The 24,549-nt window shown below is 40.2% G+C and overlaps 1 protein-coding gene across 3 annotated transcripts in view; it reads right to left on the bottom strand.

The window, feature by feature from the left end:
• ALPK2 (alpha kinase 2) overlaps positions 1-24,549 on the bottom strand; it is a 177,581-nt gene that overhangs the window by 146,738 nt on the left and 6,294 nt on the right. For all 3 annotated transcript variants that reach the window (XM_036741840.1, XM_036741841.1, XM_036741842.1), the window contains exons 3-4: positions 15,984-16,111; positions 12,072-12,189 (exon numbers count right to left, since the gene is read on the bottom strand). In XM_036741840.1, coding sequence (XP_036597735.1) covers positions 12,072-12,189; positions 15,984-16,092 — 227 coding nt within the window. In that variant the 5' untranslated portion in view covers positions 16,093-16,111. The remainder of the gene's footprint in view (positions 1-12,071; positions 12,190-15,983; positions 16,112-24,549) is intronic.

Consider the following 24,549-nt stretch of genomic DNA (forward strand, 5'->3'; position numbering starts at 1 on the left):
GAGAGGGCACAGGATGAGTTGAAGATGAAGGGATGATATCTAAAAGAAATAAAATCAAATTAAGGGATGAGAGAGGAATATATTGAGAGAGGGAGGAGAAAGGGAGAGATAGAATGGGGTAAATTATCTCACATAAAAGTGGCAAGAAAAAGCAGTTCTGTAGGAAGAGAAGAGAAGGAAAGTGAGGGGGAATGAGTGAATCTTGCTCTCATCAGATTTGACCTGAGGAGGGAATACCATACACACTCAATTGGGTATCTTACACCACAGGAAAGAAGAGGGAAGAAGATAAAAAAGGGGGGATGATAGAAGGGAGGGCAGATGGGGGAGGAGGTAATCAAAAACAAACACTTTCGAAAAGGGACAGGATCAAGGGAGAAAATTGGATAAAGGGGGATAGGTTAGGAAGGAGCAAAATATAGTTAGTCCTTCACAACATGAGTATTGTGGAAGGGTTTTACATAATGATACACATGTGGCCTATGTTGAATTGCTTGACTTCTTAGGGAACGGTGGTTGGGGAGGGAAGAGGGGAGAGAATTTGTAACTCAAAGTTTTAAAAACAGATGTTCAAAAACAAAAAAATAGTTTTTGCATGCAACTAGAAAATAAGATACACAGGCAATGGGGCATAGAAATTTATCTTGCCCTATAAGAAAGGAAGGGAAAAGGGGATGGGAGGGGAGTGGAGAGACAGAAGGGAGGGCTGACTGGGGAACAGGGCAACCAGAATATATGCCATCTTGGAGTGGGGGGGAGGGTAGAAATGGGGAGAAAATTTGTAATTCAAACTCTTGTGAAAATCAATGCTGAAAACTAAATATATTAAATAAATTAAATTTAAAGAAAAAAAAAAAGAATAACAGGTATCTGGGGGTAGCTAGGTGGCCCTGGAGTCAGGAGAACCTGAGTTCTAATACGGCCTCAGACCCTTGACACTTATTAGCTGTGTGACCTGGTCAAGTCACTTAACCCTTATTGCCTCACAAAACAAAACAGAACAAAACAAGACAAATAAAACAGGTTTCCATTCTAAATCTAGGACCCTACTGATCAATCAAGTATTTATTAAGTACCTACTATGTGCCACACACTGTGCTGGGTGTCAGGGATACAAAGACAAACAAACAAACAAAAAAGCAGTTTCTGCTTTCAAGAAGTTTACATTCTGCTGGGAGAAACAACATATATGTGTGTAAGGATATACAACGGATACAAGATAATTTTGTGACATGAGGCACGAGTAGCTATGGAGTTCCAGAAGCACCCTATGTAGAAGGTAACCCTTGAGTTGAGCTTTGAAGCAAATTAGGGAACCTTGTGATCATTTCTATTAACTGCTGTCTGCTCAGTTTCCTCAGAGTTAAAATGGGAATAATAATAGCACCCACCTCCCAGGCTTGTTGTAAGGATCAAATGAGAGAAGATTTGTAAAGCACAAAGCACAGTATCTGGCATATAGTGGGCACTTAATGAAGGTTTTCTCCCTCCTTCCCTTCTTCTTTCCTTCCTTCCTTCCTTCCTTCCTTCCTTCCTTCCTTCCTTCCTCCCTCCGTCCCTCCCTTCCTTCTTCCCTTCTTTCCTCCTTTCCTTCCTTCTTCCCTTCCTTCCTTCCTTTCTTCCTCCCCTCCTCCCTTCCTTCCTTCCTTCCTCCCTTCCTCTCTCCCTCCCTCCCTCCCTCCCTCCCTCCTTCCTTCTTTTCTTTCTTCCTTCCTTCCTTCCTTCCTCCCTTCCTTCCTCCTTTCTTTCTTCCCTTCTTTCCTCCCTCCTTTCCTCCCTCTCTCCCTTCTTCCTTCTTTCCTTTATTCCTTCCTTCCTCCCTCCCTTCCTCCCTCTGTCCCTCCATTTCTTCCTTCCTTCATTCTCCTTCCTTCCTTCCTTCTCCTTCCTTCCTTCTTTCCTTCCTTCCTTCCTTCCTTCCTTCCTTCCTTCCTTCCTTCCTTCCTTCTATAATAATTCCCCATTTATTGTCTTCAGAAAGTGTCAGCTGTCTCTCGACAGCTGAATTTGAGTTGGAGAGCTCCCCACAAAGGTCCTTCTTTCACACTACCCAGTGGATTTGGGAGCATTTTTAATTGCTGCAGACAGACAAGGAATATAAACAAAACAGTATGTTAGGCCTTCTTTCATAAACAGAATCTTATAATTAGTGTCAGAAGAGGAATACAGTCACAATCAATTTCTTTGCTTGGCCTGGTTTTCTGCTGTCAGCATCAAATCTCTGGTTCCTGACTTGCTCTTCTTTGACATCTCAACAAGGTCAACTCATTAGGCCTCAGTTCTAGTGCTCCTTTGTTGAACAAGGACAAGTAGAACTGAGGGCAGAGTGAAAACAACCAGGTGCAGTAACTCAGTGATTCAGAGTTGGCAAGAAGACACATCCTATTGGGAAAGGGCACGTTAGGGACGTCCTGCTTCAGAGGAGAGGCCACAGCAAGAAGACTGGGGAGGAGGGAGGTGATGAGGAAAAAAATAAATATCCTCACAGTCAACACTAAGAAGTCTAAGAGCTCGGACATTGGCAGGGATTATCAAACTGATCAATGTTATTCAACAACAATTTCAAAAGAGATTTTTAACATTACATTTATGTCCTCAAAATCCCTTTTGAACAGCAATAACCTCTGAAAGTGGTGGGATGGCACCAGGGGAACAGGTGGAATCAAATAAAAAATTTAATTCAAATTGTAGGTTTAGAACCAGAAGGGGGCTTAGAGGTCATTTTCTTTGCTTTATTAGACTGAAGAGACTAAGGCCCAAAGAGATGAAGTGATTTACCAGTGGTCACCAAGGCAGTAAGTAGCAGTGCTGGGATTCAAACCCAGGATTTTTGACATCTTGAACCATGCTGCCTCCCTTACATCTTCTTAGATTTTGACTGGAACACTCAGAGTAGGTTTTTCCCCATTTCTGTCTCTGCTGTGTTCATTATAACCCTAGAATTTGGGGGCATTATCTTCTGCAAAGAAAAAAAACCCAGTCTAATTGAGAGCCAGTATCCATAGTCAAAGCCCCATCTTCGGATTTTAAAATTCATCTACAGTAGGCCCAAATCCAAGGACCTCTGGAAGCCTCTTTCTTTGCCAGTCTGAGCCTAGAGACCTCTCTTCTGCCCCAAGTATTTTCTTACAGTTTTGGCCAGGAGTAAAACAAAATTTATATGGATAGAGCATGAAATGACATAGCATCTTCTAACACTTACTCTGTTTCACACTGGGAGGGCCAATAAAGACTCATGGAATTGAATTAGATGTTTGCCTATTCAGCTTCATATTTGTTTTCTGCACATGTCCTACCTGCACATCCAGGTCTTTGGACTGTGCTTCAATTCTCTTTGGCTTCTCTAAAGGAATTTCTTTTTTATTTCTTTTTTATTTTTAGTTCACAACACTCAGTTCCACAAGTTTTTGAGTTCTAAATTTTCTCCCCTCCCTCTCCTCCCTCCTCCCCACCAAGATGGCATGTAATCCAATATAGGTTCTACATATGCCTTCACATTCAACTTATTTACACAATATTCAAGTTGTGAAGAATTATGACCAATTTAATGAACCATGAGAAAGAAGAAACAAAACCAAAAAAGAAGGAAAAAAAAGAAAGCAAATAGTTTGCCTCAATCTGCACTCAGACTCCATAATTCTTTCTCTGGATGTGGATAGCTTTTTCCATCATGAGTCATTTAGAGCTGTCTTAGAACCTTGTATTGCTGAGAAGAGCCAAGTCTATCAAAGTTAGTCATCACAGATACATTGTGTCTGTAATCATGTATAATGTTCTCATGGTTTTGCTCCCCTCACCCAGCACCAGATCATGTAAGTCTTTCCAGGTTATTATGAAGTCTGTCAGGTCCTCATTTCTTATAGCACAATAGTATTCCATTACATTCATTTACCACAACTTGTTTAGCCATTGCCCATCCCCTTGATTTCCAATTCTTTGCCACCACAAAAAGAGCTGCTATAAATATTTTTGTACCTATGGGTTCATTTCCCATTTCTATGATCTCTTTGGAATACAGCCCTAGAAGTGGTATTGCTGGGTCAAAGGGTATGCATGTCTTTATAGACCTTTGGGCATCATTCCAAAATGCTCTCCAGAAGGGCTGGATCAGTTCACAACTCCACCAACAATGTAGCAGTGTTCCTAAAGGAATTTCTAATACCACTTCATCACCTGAATCAGTATCAGCAGTCTTTCTCTAGACTTTTGTGACTGTGTTTGACTGCTTCCTCCCATAAACTATGGGAAGCAACCTAAGTCCTATCAATCAATCAATCAATCAGAAAGCATTTATTTATTAAGTTCTTCTTAAATTCTAGGCACTGTGCTAATACTGAGAACACAAAGAAAAAAAATGAAATAATCCCTGCCCTCGAGGAGTTTACATTCTAAATTCATATTGAAATTGTAACTGGCAAGTTTTGATTTACAGGCAGACCCTGATGGACATGATTAACTGGTTCCATAAAAACATAATGTTAGGCAAAACAATATTACAAGAGACAGTTAAATGGGAATGACGTTATACATGCTATGGCGGGGGGCATTTCCCTAAAAGAGGTTACAACAGAGTCTCATGATGTCATGGTGGGGTTTTTGACTATAACGTATCAATGATGTTTGTAGGGTCATAGATTTAGAGCTTGAAGGGGCCTTAGGGGCCATCTAATCCAATCCCCTCATTTTACAAATGAGTATATTGAGGCCCAAAGAGTAATTTTATAGGTCATAAGTGGCAAAGTTAGGATATGAACCTAAGCCCTTTCATTCCAAATGACATTTCCCCCCTTCTATGCTTATGTTAAACACATGAGGTTCTGAAGATGTATACCCAATCCTAGGGTTGCAGCTAGTCTGAACTACTGAAAATTATCCTCTTCTCCCCGTGAAGTCTTCCCTGATCCCTCATCTACCCCACAAGTTGTCTTTCCTTTTTCTGTGCTCCCACAGCACTTTATACCTCCCTTATAGTACCAACCACTTTTGGCCTTATGATATAGTTATCTTTATATTTATTTTCTCTTTCCTGGTATGCTTTCAGCTCCTTAAAGGAAGAAATTGTTTTTCATTCATTTTTTTTACCCCTCCACGGCTCTTAAAACAGTAGCACTGCACAGCCCTCACATAATCAAGTAATCAAGAATATTAGGTTCTAGTTCCAAATCTTTACTAGTGTGCTATGTGACCTTAATGAAATCACTTAACATCTCTAGACCTCAGGGATATGTCTGTCCTCCACACTCTCTGCTCACCTCTACCTCATGAAATCCCTAGCTTCCTTCAAAACACAGCTCAAGCACCACATGCCTTTCCTGACGGACCCCTTCCACCAAGATGCTAATAACCTCTCCCTAAAAAAAAAAAAAAAAAAAAAAAAAGGAATTGCTTTTCATCCTTGTATATATGTGATTTTTTTTTTACTTATTTGTGTTCATATAGTTTTACTCTCAATAGAACATATCTTGAGGGAAAGGACTGTTTTGTCTTTTGTCTTTGTAGCTTTTTCAATGAATCTGTGAAATGAGGAAATGAACTTGCTTATGGGAGATGCTTAAAAGATGCTTGGGGAATGAATTAATGAATAAATAAATGAATGAATGAATGAATGAATCTTTTAAGTCCTCTTCTAGCATCAATAGAAAAATCTGATTCTGTAGTTCTAAAGTAAGCCTGAGACCTGGATCAGCCTTGGGACCACCCCCAATCTCCCTGGAAGACCCTAGACAGGAGTTTCTGGGGGACGGTATGGTGAAATAAGATGTTTCTAGCCAGTCCAACAGGGAATCTGCCTCTGCTTGCTTTGAGGCACAAGGCACCTGTTTGGGTACTTTGGTTGCCTTCCTCAGCCTACTCCTGTTTTGTCCCAGAGGGGTCATCACCATTAGGCTAGTAGCAGCTGCAGGAGCCTTCCCATCTCCTGGTACAGATGAGTAATCACTTAGAATGGGCAGGCAGGCAGGCCCAGAATCCCCCCATGTGTAGCCAGACTAGCCTGTCTGGCTCCTCCCTCCTAGTCATTGACTCTGTGGATGCTCACCTTCCTAAGCACAACTGTAAGAGTGATGACTGACAACAAGTTCCCAGCAGCCGACTTACCACCCTGGGGACTCATAGGGCAGGTTTACATCAGAAGCAGTAAACTCATTCAAGAAATCTTGCAGCTGGGAGGCTGTCTCAAATATTACCTTCATTACTCAGCACTTCTAGGTGATTCTTTGAGTCAAGGGTATTTACAAAACTTTACTGCCCCAGACAGAGACAGCCTGATTTATTGGGGGCTTTTTTGGGGGAAGGAGGGGGACAAGTCAGAGAGGGAAATAGGAAGCTATCAAACTAAACTGAATTTCTTCTCTTCAACTTATCTATTTTTTCTTCCTTCTAAAAGCTGCACCCCGGCTTTGTGTATGAGTTCAATATATGGCATTTGGAAGCTTTTTCAAGTGGAAATAATGTTCTGTCCTTTGTATGTCTGCCAACAGTTAGATGGAAATTTTAAGATTTTAGTCTCCCATTTGCTCCACCCAATTCAATTCAACAAGGATTTATTATTGCTCAGCAAACTCCCCATACTCAGTGGATCCATCCTACTTGTGACTGACAATTACCATGAGCCTGTGATACAGCTGGCCAGGGCTGGGGTACAGCAGGTACCTGGTCCTAGGGTCATACATAATATAGGAAACCTGGGCTAAAGGAGAACTTGGAAAAATGATGAGCCATTACCCTGGGATCATGGCTTTAGAGCTAAAGGGCCCAACTTCCCTCAACATATATATGATACATACACACACACACACACACACACACACACATATAATTTCTATTTAGGGGCCAGGTGTCCTTAGAGCATCAGTGTCCAAATGCTTCAGTATAGTTATGGTCTTCACTGGCCCCCTGTATTGGTAATTAAGGTGGGACTTTTTTTTTTTTTACTGTTTTCCCTTTTGAAGCACTGAAGTACTCAAGTGCCTTTGTTTCCTTTGATTAAATCTGGAGTCTTTGATGACCTGCTTAAGAAACAAGAAAGCCTAGTTCACATGGTTTTGAGTCGCATGGTTGTGACACTCTTTGACCCTGAACAGGGTATAAAAATTCAGAGGTTAGCGTTTTGTTTGAGGCTCTCACTCCCTGGATGAGTGGCATGTGATTTGACCAGACAAGACTCTGGGTAGCTGTTGTTAAGGAGCACCCCCCCACACACACACTTTGAAAAAAACCCAGATGTTGGTGCTCCTCTGGTAACTATGTATTGCTATGAATAGGCTGGTTTGTATTATTTGCTCTGTTTATATAATGTATGTTTGTAATTTCTGTTTGTATTCTCTCTGAAGTTCAGGATACTGGCTTTTACCCCTGAACTAAGTGAATGATATTTATGTATGTTTAATTAAACTGAGATTGCAAACCCCTTAAAGTTGCTTTCCTTAGAAAAGCAGATCAAAGAACCTGTGCTAGCAGCCCTCCTGTGTGCTGGTATTACTGGCCTTACACAGCCACAGTAGCTGCAAGCAATTGTTGTAACACCTCCAAAAGGATTAGGCCATGACTTCGGCCTCAGAAGGCCGACACTCACAAATCTGGCTAACCTGTCGCAGACAAAAACAAAACCTCTATCAGGGTGTCTGAGAGGTTTTCAAAACATTTACACAACATGGACAGGGCTCTGTACATAACTTGCATCATAACTGAGCAGTTTAAAAGTAATCCCAACTTTTATAAGACTCCATAAAAGAATCAAGAACCTGGCCATTGATAGACCTCCAACTGAACATTCTAGAAGCCAGTGCAAAGACACGAGGAATCTCATTACTTCCAGCAGAAGTAAGCATTGATTAAGTTCCTACTATGTGTAAGGCACTGTATGAGCTACTCAGGACATAAAAAGGTTTAGAATATAATCCTATAAGAAATTTCTAATCCACTGGGCAAGGCAGAACTGAATCAGAATTATAGACTCACAGATTTAAAGCTGGAAGAGGCCTTAAAAGTCATCTAGCCCAACCTTTTCATTTTACAGATAGGAAGCTAAGGCTGGGAAAGATGAAATGATTTGCTCAAGATCACAGAAATGTAACTAACAGAGCTTGGATTTGAACCCAACTTCCAGACTGCTCCCCCTCAAAAAAACAACTGCACATACATGTACAGGCACATATACATACATATATCATACATATATGTATGATGTATACATATACATATATCTGTATATATGCTTATAGATAAGATAAATGATAATACATGGTACTATAGGGCAAGTGTTCAGTGAGTGTCAGAGTAGATAAGTACTAAAGGAAATGAGAGGATGGAGCAATTACTGCGGGCTTGTCAGAGAAGGCTTCGTGGAAGAGAAAGAACTTAAAGAAGGATGTGACTTGTATCTTGAAGACCAGATAAAACTTGGATAAACAAGAAGGAGGAGGGAGGACAATCCAAGCAGGGGGAATGGGATGAACAAACCAATGGAGATGAGTATGTTTATTGTATTGCATGTTCCTAAGGTGATAAGATGCAATGGAAAAATTTGACCTGTACAGAAGGGAAAATAAAGCTAAAAAAGAGGGCTGGAGCTAGATTATGGAGAACTCTGAATGACAGACGAATAGTTATAGACTTTTTTCTTCAAGCTGTAAGGAGACATTGAAGGTTTTTAAGCAAGAGAGTGACGTAATCAGACTCAGCCATACCTTTAGAAGGTATGTGGTGCCTATAATGAACTAGAAGGCAAAGAATATCAAGCAGAAAAATCCCAGAGGTCATTTGGGAGGTAGAAGGGTCTAAGAGAAAGATTATTAAACTTGGAGACCCAGGATCTGAATCCCAGATTTTCTACTTATTACCTGGGTAACCTTTGGCAAGCTTCTTAACTTCTCTGGGCCCTGGTTTCCTCATCTGTAAAATGGATTCCATGACCTCTAAGGTCCCTTCCGGTTTATAATCTAAACCTATGTATCATCCAATGTATAACTGCTATTTAAAGCATAAAATCATACATGAGTTTAAACTAAGTAGAGACAGTGTAGATTAGAAAAAATAAACACACAAAGAATGGGAATTAAAGAAGTAACAACTTTTTTTTCCCCCTTCAGTTAGCCTTGGACAGAAACGTCCAGGTTGGGGTTGAGTTACCAGATATATTATTTATCCTTTGACTCACCTCCTAGATTGCCTTTGAACCTTGTGATGTCAGATGAAGTTTACAGCCCCTTCAGTCAAATGATGTTAATGACAAAATTGTATGCTTGTTTTTAGTACATTGTTCATATATATGCTTAAAGTTGGTAGGGATTCAAAAAGACTGCTTTTCTCCCAAATGAATTAAACCTTCCTATTATTTTGCCCACCAATCTTTTTCAAGCTTCTGCAGCTAGCCGTTCCTTGGCCTTAATTAACATAACACAGATCACTGAGCTCCCCCTGGGGGAGATTAGGGAGACACAGCCATAGCTCTCTCTCTCTCTCTCTCTCTCTCTCTCTCTCTCTCTCTCTCTCTCTCTCTCTCTCTCTGTGTGTGTGTGTGTGTGTGTGTGTTTCTCCCTCTCTCTGTTTCTACCTCGATTTCAGCTTCTTTCTCTGTGTCTGTCTTTCTGTTTCTCCCTGTCTCTTTGTATAGCTTTTTGTCTCCACCTCCGTCGCATTTCTGATTGTTTCTGTGTCTCTCAGTCTGTTTCTCCTCCACCCCCACGCCCTTCCTTCTCTCGCTCCCTCCCTCCTAACCCCACACTGTGATTTGCTCAGGGACCTGACTGGTCCCTCTGTCAAGTCCATCTGCTTCCCCTGCTGTTGCTATAAACTGTCTTTTTTACTTAGTGAAGTTTGGTTGGGGTTTTTAAAAATCAAAATAAACGTATTTGTTGTAAGAATGGGTGTAGCCTTTTAGGTGTGGGTTCCTGTTTTCTCTTGATTTTTATCTGCTGCATGGCTGCCTTTAAGCCACAGTCTTTCTTTCACTGAGACAGAAAACATTTGTCATTTTACCCATTCCTTCTCCCTCTCAATAGACCTGCACCCCACCCTTCCCAGAAAGAAAGTTAAATAAAACTATAAGCTATACTTTAATGGTTATTGTATTTAATCATAAACACAGAAAGAGAAGGAAGAGGGAAGGGGGGATAATAGGAAAGAAGAAGGAAGGAAGGAAGGAAGGAAGGAAGGAAGGAAGGAAGGAAGGAAGGAAGGAAGGAAGGAACGAACGAACGAAAGGGAGGGAGGGAGGAAGGGAGGAAGGAAGGAAGGTAGGAAGGAAGTTTTCTGTAAGGTAACCCCATCTCTCTTCCTTCCTGCCAAGATCATTGTGTAAGTGTAAAGATCACATAAGCATTCATTAGTCTCACCATAAATGTCTCATTTGCCAAACTTATCTGGCCTAGCTAAATGAAAGTGGAAAGCATGTAGAAAACCAAGAAGGGAGGATTGGGGGAGGGAGTGCCTAGGGAAAGAGAAAAGTGGGGTGGAAAATAAATATTGTTTCAGTACCTCTTGAAACACAGAAAGTTTTAGAGATTAGACTTCTTAAAACCAGGAACAGGCCTTGAGAAAGCCAGAAATAGGAGTATCTAACATGTGGAAGAACTCGAAATAAATGACCTGAAGAGGAAACCCTTGTAGATAAAGAAAAGCATTTTTTTTCTTTGGGGTACTATGAGGCTAATCTTGTGGTTTGTGGTTTATTGATAATGGCAAGAAAAGACAAAGACGCCAACCTTTTAATTAATGAATAACAAAAAGGCTTTGAAAGCATTTGTATGCCTTTCAAATAATTCATTTTTCAGAACTGTCACTCACCCAACATTTCAGCATAAATGAAACTACTTTATTAAAAAATGTTTAGGGAATAAAGTATCAAAATCTCAAAGTTCTCTTTGCTATAAATACAATAATTCAACTTTGAATTTTATATAGTAGATTTTTTCCAGAGTATTTAAAATACCCTTTTCACATCTATTGCTCTATCCTCTCCATCATAAGTCATATTTTCTCAGTGGCAGGCCAAGAGATTGGAAATGGCTTATTCAATTGTGAGAAATTTAAATCCATTAGGGAAAAAGTTGGGGCTCACTAGTAGCCCAGCACACCTAATAGGTTTCTTTGAAAAATTTCTGTAACTAATTTCCCTTCTTGTTTCTTACCACAATATTCCAACTTTCTACTTTATGAAGCTCCAGTACTCCTTGATTCTTCTCTCCCTTCCTCTCTACCTCAGTGCCCTGCCACTGAGTACTACTGTTCCTCCTTCCTGCTGGTCTAGTCCCATTGTATAAGGGACACATGATTTAAAAATAATTCATCAGACTTCAAAATGCCATTCTTCTGATACACACACTGTCTAGGCCAAAACTTAAAATGAACGTTTCTTGGGTTTTGATGATATTGGAACCAATCAATCAGAAAGTATTTACTGAGTGCCGATCTACTGGAGCGATAAGGCTTCTGACCTGTTGAGTAGATCATACAACTAGAAAGGACTTTGGAGTCTATGGAGTCCAATCACTTCATGGTACAGATAAAGAAACTGAGGCCCAGAGAGGTTAAGTGACATCTAAGATCACATAGGTATTAAGAAACAAATTTGAGATTTGAACTTGGGTCCTCCAATACTGTACCACAAAAAAAGAATTTGTAAGACAGAGTCAGAGTCAGAAAAGATGAGAAGGTAAGGACAGGGTGTGATCAATGGATGGAGTAATCCACACTGACAAAATTACAGATTTACCAAACTACTGAAGCACCATTAAATGGTCCTTAGTTACCTAACATTTTAACCTCTCCCTCCTCTCACAGAAATAACTTGATCAGCTGGGATAAAGATTCCTCATAACCCTCAAGTTGTAATATCATTAATGGCACCAAATAATACAACCTAGAGCAATCAAGTTACCCAGAAGAATCAAGGAAATCTTAAGTAACTTTACTAATACCATCAATGGGAAGGAAGTCAGTCCTCTGAATTTGTGATTCAGTGAAGAAATAGAGACCCTTTTTCTGGCCTTGCAACATGTGTTCCCAATAGCCAACAAAGAACAGAATATAGATTTTTTTAATAAACAGAGTGCAGAGAAATAGCCACTTACCTATGTAAATGTAACATGTGGAGATACTGATTCTCCAAGATTTCATAATTGGAAGTGATGCTTGACTCACTAATAGCATGGCCATTTTTATACCAAGTTACCTCTGGCTTGGGTTGACCTGGTAACGTAGAAATAAGAACATTACTTTTTTTTCTTTAAACAGATGTTTTAGAAAAATTTAAAAGTCTGCTGAGCTGTGATCTCACTGAATAGCCCTGGGAATAGCAAGGACAGTACCATATGGCAGTAAGACTGAAAAGGTTCAACATAAGTTAGGTTCTAGTGGAGACTGAGAAAAGAGTTAAACTGGTTTTACAAATATCATTTTCCTTTAAGGACCCAAGAATTAAGGAATCCGGGCTGCTTGGGTAGGTGCTATACTGTCATTCTTGACGAAATTGCCAGAAATTCATCACTGGCCCTTTCTATGCTTTTCTCCCTCTAGTGAGTTCCTTAGACAGTAATGAGGCATTAGGCAATGCTGACTGGGTGGACATGGAGAAAACCTGGAACTTCCAACCTGTGGGCTCTTTCTCATTTTCATGAGTCTTTTAGGTTGAGCTATTATTTGGGTATAGGCTATGTAAAGTCCCAGGGGATTTTCTTTATTTTCAAACTAACCTCCATCTCAGGGGAAAATCCTTAAAGCTGTTGCAACAGGAGAAAAAAAGTATCAGGACTTTGAAATGTCTGGTCATCTTAAATTCACTTCCAGAATGTGCTCACAATCCTCTCATATCATGTATCTAGGAATTTCTGGCTGACAGCTCCCGCTATCTTTAAAGGTAATGATTCTTGTCCTTCTAAGGGCATTTAAAAGAGAAAAAAAATGAAAGGAGGGTGAGGGAGACCACAAGACAGAGGCAGCAACGACATGAACAGAGAAAAGACTGCAGAGCTTGAAAAGTCCACAGAGGTCTCTCATTCATTTTCAGTCTCCCTGGCCTCAGCCCTAATGGCTACTGCTTGACTGCCCCCTCTGAGCATGCTGTGAATGTCCTTCCTGGCAAAGGAGACAAATTCCTCCTCGATGGCTTGTCCCTTCAGGTAGGAGCCTGAGTAAGTGATCTGCTGAGTGAGAGGCAGACAAGTTGACAGGCCAGGACGTGCCTTTTCCCTGGGCTCTGGCTATGGGTATAACTTCCACAGGCACCTCATCCAAGCAAATGATTAAACAAATAGGAATTGCTTCTTTGTGATTGTTTCTGTCCATTAGAGCAACTGAGCCCAACTTGGGCCTTAGAGTCATATGACCCTCCTTGACCCCTTTGCCTTATGGTTGGTTCCCTTTCAATCAGTTTTTATCGTCATTTCTCCCGTGATTCATTTCTTTTTCTTTTCAATGTGATTCATACAGAGCAAGTTTTTGAAGGCAGAGCTCACTTTATTAGTTCTATACAGGATGACATTAAGTTTAAAAGTATAAGAGAGATTTGGACTATATGTAGGGAAACAATTACTTTGTTGGGATACCAGACCTGTAGCTAGCAACACAGCGAATTGCTTGAGGGCACAGACATGGGCTGAAGAGCAAAAATAATAAAAAGTAAGATATAAGAGGGACCTCCCTGTATTGTCAAGAACTCACTGAGATACAAGCACACCCATCTCTTGGATAGGCTTGGATAGGCTGGACCCACCAATAGACTGTATATCAAAAACCATCACCTTAGACTCTGGTAGTCACCAAGTGACTTGATAATTTCAGTTCTTAGATGCAAGAGAGTAGAGGTAATAGAAGGGAAGTCTAATCTGTAGGGTTCTGTAACATTGAGGCTCTCTGGATAACATTGAGAAATCTATTCTGAGTGCCAAGAAGGGCTAAGAAATATCTGGGGTTTGTGCCTCTACTTCTGTCTGTCCTGTTATAGATGCATAACCTAAAAACAGAGCATATCCCATGGAGTTACCTAAGCAAAGACATACAACTCTGCCAAAGACAGACCTATAGCATAACCTTTGCTGAGAAAGTACAGGCTGCTGTATCTGTTCTGTTTCCGCCCTCTTCCAGTTAAATATATAAGATCTAGATTAAGGGACGAATACCAAAAAAAGGTTCGAGTCCTGAACTTGGAATCAAAAGACCTGGTCCAGGTGTCCAAAGCGCTGTGTCACCTTGGGCACATTATGTGACTTTTTTGAATTGTAGTTTCTTCAATTCTAAAATAAGAATCATAATACTTTTTTCCCTTACACATAGTCCTATTTATTTTACACTTGCAAGCTTGATATTAGGGTATATAGATAAGGTATTGTGAGCTCTGGTTTCAAGTACTTCAAAAAAACAACAGAAGGAAAGAAGGTGACAAGAGGGAAGTGGAGGGTAAAGAAGGATAGAAGAAGAGAGGGAAATGAACCAGAGAAAAATGAGAATAACAACATATATATATATATATATATATATATATATATATATATATATATATATATATAAAATATATAGCTAAGCTGTAATTGGGATCAGCTCTAATCATGTGATTTCCCAAAGTAACAGCTGACCCACAGAAATGTTGAAAGGATCAGATTAAATCACTTATAGAAAGGACTCTAGAAAACAGGTTCTTAACTTGGGGGTCAGGGAATTTTTTTAAAATATTTTAACAACTATTTCAGCACAATTTTTGTAAACCTACGCATTTTATTTTTATGAGCATTGAAAACATTATTATGAAGTGTCCCTAAGCTTCACCAGACTGCAAAAAAGATCCATGACATAGAAAACGCTAAGAAACCTTAGTCCATTGGAAAACTACTGGGACAGGAAATCAGGAAACCTAGGTTCTCATAGCAGCTCAGTCATTTACTAGACCTGTGAACTTGACCTCTTAGCATCTCAATTTCCCAATGTGTAAATTAAGAGGGTTGTAGTTGATTATCTTTGAGTCCCTTTCAGATCAGATAGCCTATAATTCTATTTAAAAGTAAGTAAATGTTATTGCTTCCAATTCCAATGCAAGAAGGTAAATGGAGGGCACCTTCTTGCCCATTAAAGGGGATAGAACGGTTGACTAATTTACACCTATTTTAGTTCATTTTATTAAAAAATGAGCATAGTCACAAAGGGTATCGCTATATTGTTGGCTCAATTATTCTTCCATTTGCCAATTAACTGGACCTTTTGCTCCTCCTCTATTCACAGATTACCCAAGTTTTATCCATTTATCTATTTATTCATTTTTTTTTCAAAGAGGGCAGACACGGAGAAGGAAATTAATTTAAAAAATCATGCTAGTTGGTGGCTGCTCTGGTAGGAAAAAAAAAGTAGAAAATGAGGAAAGAGATCCAAGATATCATCTAAACAAAGTGTTTTGGATTAACTGTGAGTTCCAGGTATCTATATTAGCTGCCACAGACCATTGAGAGTGGATCAGTGAAGGTAATAACATGAGAGGGCAACAAAACCCAAGTTAAATGCAATGGATTGCTCTTGTACCTTCAGATTTAAAGTATCCACCCTTCTTTTCTGTGAACAATCAGGAACCTACAAAAGTGGAAATTTACCCTTGCTATCAGTTGCAATCTTGCTCTTAGGTAGCTTTACCTGGAAAGGAAGGTAATGAGCTTTTACATAGGGCCTACTATGCCACAAGTACCCTGCTAAGCATTTTTTACAAATACTTTCTCCTTTGATCCTTACAACTCTGCCAGGTGGGCACTATTATTAGGTAAATTGAGGCAAACAGAGGTTAAGTGACTTGCCCAGGTTCACATATAGCCACTTAGGAGGGAGGGTAAGTAAAGGTATGTTTGGGAGGATTTTCTATTGTACGAAAAATATCGCATCAGCAAAAAGCATAAGAAGCCACCATGGTAAGTACGCTGAATTGAAACATGAACAAAACAGAAATGAAAAAGAACAAAAGGCCCTTTCCACAATTAGGTTTCAGATGCTGATTAACCAGTGATAATTACCAGATATTGTGCAGCAAAGAACAAGATCCGACTTCTCGGCAACCTTTTGAGAAGGCAAAGTTGAGAGGAAACACAGAGGACTCCTCGGGGCCAGCTCAGAGTCTGTCATCCTTTCATTCCCTGTAAATCTGGGGGAATAAAGTCTAATTTGTGAATGGTTCTTCAGACTAAATTCTGGAATAAATTCAGATTCTAGCGATTAAAGAGACAATAGCTCTGTACTCAGTGTTACTTTGGGGGAATCGTCTCCATTGGGTCATGTGCATTCATAGGGATAGGCGAGCTTTCCTAAAGTCAGTGAGTAAGTCAATCGGCATATCATAAGTTCCTATTGCACGCTGGGCACTCTGGCTATGCACCACCACAAGGGCACTTCCTGCAGGCCAGATTAGACCCTCTGTCTGTTTTTGTACAGACCTCCAGCGAAGAATGGTTTTTCCCACCCTTGGACAGGCAAAATCTATGTGTAGGCATGACTAAGATGAAGAGGAACAAACTGGTGGAGACAAGATAAGGCATTCACCTGAGGCTGCGGTCCGTTCTGTGCACCATTCTTACATCTTAAGTGATAAATCTACCTCAGTGACAATGACAAAGAACAAATGGTTTGGTTATCTGTGACAAGCAGAAGCCATCTTCACATCTGTGGCAAACTAGCCTTTCCTACCACCCTTGCTTCTGCAAAGGATGCCTCCCATCACCCTTACATCTGTGACAGATATCCCTCAGCACCCTTACATTTGTCTCCCATCATTCTTATACCTAACCGGCCTTGCATGTCTACATTGCACCTGGCTTTTCGGCTTTTCATCCATTCCTCTTCTGAGCCGAGGGTCCCTTATCCTGGGGTCAATACACAGGAGGTGAGCATCCTGTGTCCTATCCTTATTCTCAGAGGATTTTATGGTTTCTGACTTATTCACCTCTAGCCTTCTTTCTTTCGGGCCTCTCGCCCTTAGGTAAATACTCAGGATGTGAGCATCCTGTGTCCTATTTTTATTCTCAGGGGATCCTACGGTTACTAACTTGTCTTCCCATGGTCACTAACTTGTCTTACAGAAAACTTAAGTAGAAAGCTGAAGTTTAGATTTCATGAGAGGCCTTACTATCTTACTTATTCCTATTTATTCAATTTGTCCTTTTTATGAGAGGTCTTCACTCGTTCCACTCATACCTAAGATGGTTATTGTGAGAGCCAAACGTGATAAAATATATATAAGGCACTATATGTAAATGTGAAGCATTATTATCTTTATCATGTAAGTGCCTAGCACAGTGCCTTGTTCATAGCAATGTATTGGTTGCATTGAATTGAATCTATCAATTTTGCTTTGGTCATCTTTTCCTCTCATGCATCCCCAATATTCGTTTATCCTTTGTAAAAAAAAAAAATCATTCTTTCAACTTTCTACCTTATCTAGCTACTCTTCCACATCTTTCCTCCTCTGCACTGCCCTGTCCTGGTCAGAGGATATCTAGAGTAACTGTGTTCAGATCTAAGTCATTGATAAACTGAAAAACATTTAGAGAAAGACAACCAGGAGGGAGAAGGGCTTCACATTCATGCCACATCAGAATGAATGGAAGGAAATGGGGACGGTTAGCTTGGAGAACCAGAGACTTTAGAAGAACATGATGAATGAATAAATGAATATCATTTGTTAGGTGCTTATAGCATGCCAGGCACTGTGCTAAGCTCTGGGAATACATACAGGCAGATGGCTATTTTCAAATAGTTGAAGGGCTGTCCTATGGCAGAAGGATTGATTTTGTTCTGCTTGGCCCTACAGGGTCTAATTACAAACAATTAACAATTAGAGGTTAATACTTTGCAGATGACTGCCTCATACAACATATCTTTCCTTCAGAAACAGGAGAGATTATGTGACCTCTGAGGTTTCATTTAACTGTGATTCTTTGAGGGTGAGAGTACAAACTATTGGAGTAATTTTGGTACCTGAGTGAGCTTTGAAGGGAGGTAAAGATTCTGAGAGTTTGAGATGAGGAGGCCTGGCGGGTGGTGGGGAAGGGGCATAGTTGGTTTAATAAATGCCAGGAAGCAGGAGCTAAGTACTTGAGGTTGGAGGAGTCTGATTTGGCTAGAACACAGAAATTGAGGAAACTGAGGTGCAGGGGAAATAGCATGAAATAAATCATATGAAACAATAATCACCAATAAAACAAAGTATATTTTACCCTTCAATAGTATACCAAATTTTTTTTCAGGAATAAACCAATTACTTTGAAAGTGATTGTAGAAAAGGTAACAATGAAATCCCAATCATCACATTTAAAGAGACCTTACACCTTTGAGTGAGTAACCTTCCTTTCATTTGAGTTATCATAATCTTGATATTTCTTTTAAACATGTGGCTAACTTTAATGGTATTCCTACCAACTTGTGAAAAGAATGCCCTATTGTTTTGTAATTCCCACACTGCCATTGTTATTACAGAGAGAGCTCTCATCTCTCCCTCTCCCCAGAATCAAGGTAAGAGAATGACAGAACAAACAAAGTTATCAGGACCGTGTCGACCTGGATCACTTATGTCCCTTCTCTCAGTTGCTCATGTGCTATCATCCTGAGAAAAGAACTTCATTTGACTCCTCTCATCATCTCAGTTAGCACACATTGCAACCACAGGGCACTGACTGTACCCGGGGAAGAAGGGTGATAGCTAAGGAGGGTTATTTGAGGCTTTCTCTGAGGCTAAGAATCATTGCAGATAAATGCTAAGAGGTTTATTAACTGTAGCTATTTTAATCTGAATTTAACTCTGCTGCAGAGTAAATCCAACATGTACAGTCAACCTGAAGTTATTGGGATGAATGGAAGGGAACAGTGGTAGGGTATTAGCTAATATTAGATGGTAAATCCACCTAAATGGGGTTCCCTGCCCTGTGGCCATGAGCCAAATGGATAGTGTGGTTGCTGTCAGCAAGGAGAAGTGCTTCTGGGAGGAAGGCCATGTGTCACCCTCAGGTGACAGGGAACAGGTCCCAGACAACACACAGAAAAAGAACACATACTTAGGAGCTGATTGTTAATGTGGCAGTAGAGATAATTCCTCACCATAGGCAGGCAAGGTCCTGCTTATGCAGAATCATCCTAAAGTTTGATTATTTGTTGTTAAATTTTCTGAGCAGCAGCATTGTGTAATTGATATATGATTGGATTTGGAGTCAAGAAGATCTGAGTTCAAATATTGCCTCACAAAATTACTAATTTTGTGGCCCTGGTAGGTTGCTCCACCTCTATAGATTTGGTTTTACCATTTGCAAAATGAGGGGGTTGTACTCAAGGATTTCTAAGCAACCTTCCAGTTCTAAATCTCTAGGCCTTTAAATACATGCCCCTTCTAATGAGAATTAGGGAAGGCAACATTCCTCAAGTCTGTAGTGGGACAGGCTGGTTTAGGGCTATTCTGAGGGAACATATTAGGGACCGGAACAAAGAAAGGGTTAAAACCATAGAATGTGAGGGCTGGAAGGCCTCTCCTGGGACAACCACTATTTAATATATGAGAAAACTAAACTCTAAATACATAGTTATTTACCTGATATAATAACCACTTAAAGAAATAACGAGTACTCAGACTTGGGCATCCTGATTTCTAGTCCAAGACATGGAAAGACTGGACACTGATTGTCCTGGCTGTCCTGCTCCTTTCCCTTTTAAGGACTAGGAGAAGAAAGGCAAGCAAGAGTGTGCTACTACAAAAATCTAATGTACAACTAAATTTTCCCAAAGCTCCCTCAACCTCAGTTTCCTAATCCTAAAAATGAGAATACTTCATGGAGTGGTTGATGGGATTGAATGAGATAATCTATGTAAATGCTTTGCAAATCCTAAAACTATGTCATTGTTAGCTATTATTATCATTATTTTAAAGTGGTATTTTTGTGGCCGCAGGTTGCTGACTATTAGAGACAAATTTAATCTTTAGTTTCCCTCAACCCCACACTTCCTTCTTCATCTCATGTCCTTTATGGCGACATTTCCCAACTTCTTGTTCAATCGCTCTTGCACTTTCCCTTCCTCCAGTCAAAAACCTTCTTTACAAACCCTTATTCATGCTAAAATGTACATGATTTCTCCTCGGAAACGTCTTCCTCTGGTGCCTCAGTGGCATGGACGCGACCTTGAATTCCCGAAGTCAGTGCCAACAGTTAAAAAGGCTTCAATTACGGTCTCATAATTTTGTCTTTGTCTGCTCCCCAAAGATCAACCTGGCAAAGTATGAAAAGAATTCTAACTAGAACATCACAAATTCTTTGGCCTTGGGTGATCCACAGAATAGCTAAAATACGAAACGACCCCAAACCAGGGAACCTCCTTCCTCTTCCATGAGAGGGTGGTGAAATGTGGGAGAAGAGGCTTAAGGATACTAAGAACTCTAGCAGCTGGGTGGCACAGAGGACAGAGTGCTGGATCTGGAGTCAGGAAGAACTTGAGTTTGAATCCTGCTTCACACACTTATTGGCTGTGTGATTCTGGGCAAGTCACTTAACCTCTATTTGGCTTAAGTTCCTCCCCTGTAAAATAAAGATAATAATAGTACCTACCTCCCAGGGTTATTGTGAGGATCAATATTTGTAAAATGCATTGTAAACCTTAAAAGTACTATATAAATTATGTATGCATATATGATATATTTATGTTTGTGTATATATAACAACAATAATAAGTTATTTTTATTAGGCAGCTAGGTGACATGGTGGATAAAGTGATGGACCTGGAGTTGGGAAGACCTAAGTTCCCAGGGTCATACTTATCAGCTGTGGGACTCTAGGCAAGTTACTTAACGTATGCCTGCTTCAGTTTCCTTATCTGTAAAATGGGCATAAAAATAGCACCTACCTCCCAGGGGTGTTGTGAGGTCAAAATGAGAAATTTGTAAAGTGCTTAGCAATCCTTAACATGCTAGATAAATTCTAGCTATTACAATTGCTAACAGCTGACATTCAGTGTGAGAACTTTGTTTAAGGTCCAGTGAACTTTTGGAGGAAGTGAACCACTTCTTATAAAAGTAACAGAGGAAACACTCCAGCAGAAGGTTACAGAGGGGTAGACCCTCCATGAAGAACTGATCCCAACTCATGGACAAGAAGGACAAGGGTGAGGGCATGTGAAGAGGTTCCACCAGGGGCCCCAGTGGAGAGAGAATCTTCTTTCATGAAATCACAAGATCCAGTGAAGTTAAGTATATTTGCCTTAATGAAGTCTAAAAGGCTGCCTTCTTGATAGGAAATTTGTATTTAGGAGGTACCAAAACCCTAAATTAAAGGAATAAACTTTGTGGAATTTGAGACAAAGGAGGAGAAGGAGGAGGATCTGAGGTAGAATACAGCTTTACACATGCCTCTTCTCCAGTCTTGGGATCTTTGTATCAGCTGTGCTCCATATACAACCATCTCCCCTCCATCTCTTAGAATCTCTTGTTTTCTTCAAAATTCTTCTCAAGTGCCACCTTCTATATAAAGTCTTTCCTGATCTTCCCAGCCGCTGTATTCCCTTGTATTCACTTTGAATATATTTATTTATGTCTGTTGCCTCACCCAATAGAACGTAATCTTCTTGAGGGCAGAAACTGTTTCATTTTTATCTTTGCATCCCCAATATCTGACACAGGTGAATAATAAATGCTTGTTGATTGATTGTTCCACAGCCAGGGCCCATAAGCAGTAAATAAGTAGGGTGGCCAAAGAAAATGGATGTGGGGAGAACATTGACTCCTTTCTTTATTTTAGCCATCATTTTATAACCAGATGAGAGAGACTGGCCTAGTCCAAGGGAGTCCAGTGCCTGGTACATTGTTGTTATTGTTGGTCCTTCATTTTCAAAGAGGACCAATGACATCACAGAGTAATGTCTTGACTTGCTGGTGAATTAGATTTAAGTGAGGCAGAGTTGTACAAAGTCATCAACTTCGTTCTCTCTTCCAGAGTCATCAAAGTCCAGTGGCAAGACAAAAATCAGTTCAACTGGCAATGGCCTGGGATGCAATGGATGGCGTTGGTGTCTTCAATGTCTGACCACGCTCTAAGTGCTCCATAGCAGCTGTTTCAGCCGCCTTCATGGCCACTGAAACAAATTGTTCTCATCTGTCCATTTTACCTGGCACATAGTAGGCAAGCGATAAATGTTTGTTGATTAAGTTATTCAAGATGCTCATTGCCATGTTATTTGGGTAGCAGCGATAGTATTCTTTCCTATAGAGAATCATGGATATAGCTTTTCAAACAAAGGATGGACAAGGAAATTGATGCCTACAAGGGTGTTAGTAAAATTGTATCAGAACATCCAGGACTAGGTTAGTATGGGTCTTTCTGCCCCACCAAAATTTAAGACATCCCTCAAAGTTTCTATCCTACTTTATCAGTCCTTCCAAGCAAGTCTTTGTGTCTGGATTTTAGAGATTGTTGAAATGAATACCCCTGGGGCAAGGATTGCTGCTCACCCCATTCCTCCTCCTCTTCCCCGACTATATGGATTGCTGGGACTGGAGATCACATATCTGAGTTACTGCATCTTGGAGGGGAGGAGACACCAAATATCTAAAGCAGCCAGGCTGCTATTTTTACAGAATACCTTCAGCAGTTTCACAGGGTTACTCCAGTTTCTATTGGAGGTTTGGATGACAAACTACTGAGGGAAGGAGTATGCTTGTTCAGGAAGAAGTGAATGGAAGACCCTCTGTTTGAACCTCTGTTATGGGACTGAATAAAAAGGAGTGTCTTGTGGGTGGAGACATTATGAGTTCTTGGAAGTCAGTACTGATTTGGGTATTTACAGTAGTTTTTATGCCAGATATTTTGGGTAGGTCTAAATGGAAGCCTTTAAAGTTATCTGAACCATCTACTGTAGTAAATATTAAATGACATCAGTTTGCGGGATGATGGTGAAAGATATTTCCTCCCTAGTAGTGGAGATGAAGGAGAATGGAATATTCTGCTACAAAAATTCCCCTTTTAATAACCCTGTGTGGCCAGTGAAAACAGCAGGTGTTGCTAGTAATTAGTGCCTAAATTGTGGGTGGAGTTGAACCTTCCAGTCATCATGCTGATTGCTACAGCCATTCCTGATCTCATCAGCATGGTACCAGATTACTCAGGTCCCAGGTGAGTGGCATGGGGTTACTGATCTTGTCAATGATGCCTTTTTCTCCATCCATGTGGCTGAGATCAGTTTGTCTCTACTTGAGAAGGAGTTGAGCACACCCTCAGCATTATTCCCCATTCTTATTTGAACTCTCCTTCATATTGCCACAGTTCTTCTCAGGGTAGGGACCTGAAAGGGGTCTTACTTTCTGAGATCATTGATGTTCACCATTATATTGATGATGTAATTCTGACTGGACCAAATGAAGCCACAGTTGCAAAAGCCTTAGATCTGATGGTGGTTCGTATGAGAGACAAAGGGTAGGAGATTAACCCAAAGAAAAATTCGGTATTTAGACCATTCAGTTAACAACATTCTGGGGATACATTGGAAGGGAAGAATCTAGATGATTCTAGATGTAAGCAGAAATGAACTATTGATACTTGTTCTCCTATGAACTAAAAAGGAAACTCAAAGCTTTACTGAACTCTTTGGGTTTTCCCAAATATTCCCAGATATTCCACATCTGGGTTTTTTTAATTGCCCCTATTTATTAAAAATCTTTCTCTTTTGAGTGGAAACTAGAACAGAATTTGGAGGATTTAAAGAAGGCTCAAAATCAATTTCTCCCATTGGGGCCTTATGATCCTTTTGGGACCTATGTTTCTGGAGTGTCTATGCACAGGGACCAAGATGAGCATCCAGATTAAGTGACCATTTGGGCTTTTGTAACCATTAACTTCCTGAAGCGGCTGCCTATTATATTATGTTTGAGAAACAATTGCTTTCATGTTATTAGGTCCTGAACAGATGATGTGTGTTATTACCCTAGGTTCAGAAATACCCATCATGAGTTGAGAAATACAAGTTAGGTCCCTTAGCAAGATGTGTAGAACATAAGAAGCTTCCATTGTTAAATGAAAATGGTACATCCAAGATCATAATCACATAGGCCCTTCAGGTACCAGTGTCCTTCATGAATAGGTGGTGCCCAAGGCTGAGACCTTCAGTTCCAGCCCCTGTTTAGCTTACCCAATGAGTCCTTATATTTGGGGGCCCAGCTCTTGAAGGTTGTTTTGCCTGGTTTACTGACAAGTGTACCTTTTATGAGAAAGGTATATACACCTGGGCTTCAGCATCTATAAACTCAGTGCTGGAGATAACCTAAGGCAGGGGTTCTTAACGTTTTTTGGTCATGTATCCCTTTGGCAGTCTAACAAAACCTAAGGTCTCCTCAGAATAATGTTTTTCAATCCATAAAATAAAATACATAGGATTACAAAGCAAACCATATAATAAGAATGTAATCAAAATATTTTTTAAAACAAGTTCATAGACTACAGGTTAAGAACTTCCTTCCTAAGGGATGGGGTCCTGCTGCATAGTTAGCCTATGAGAGAGCCTTGAGGGAAGAAGAGGATAAATTTTATTTTTACTTAATTCTGGTGGCTATGGGTTTGGATA

This window comes from Trichosurus vulpecula, chromosome 1, assembly GCF_011100635.1.
Source record: "Trichosurus vulpecula isolate mTriVul1 chromosome 1, mTriVul1.pri, whole genome shotgun sequence".
Classification (NCBI taxonomy): Eukaryota; Metazoa; Chordata; class Mammalia; order Diprotodontia; family Phalangeridae; genus Trichosurus; species Trichosurus vulpecula.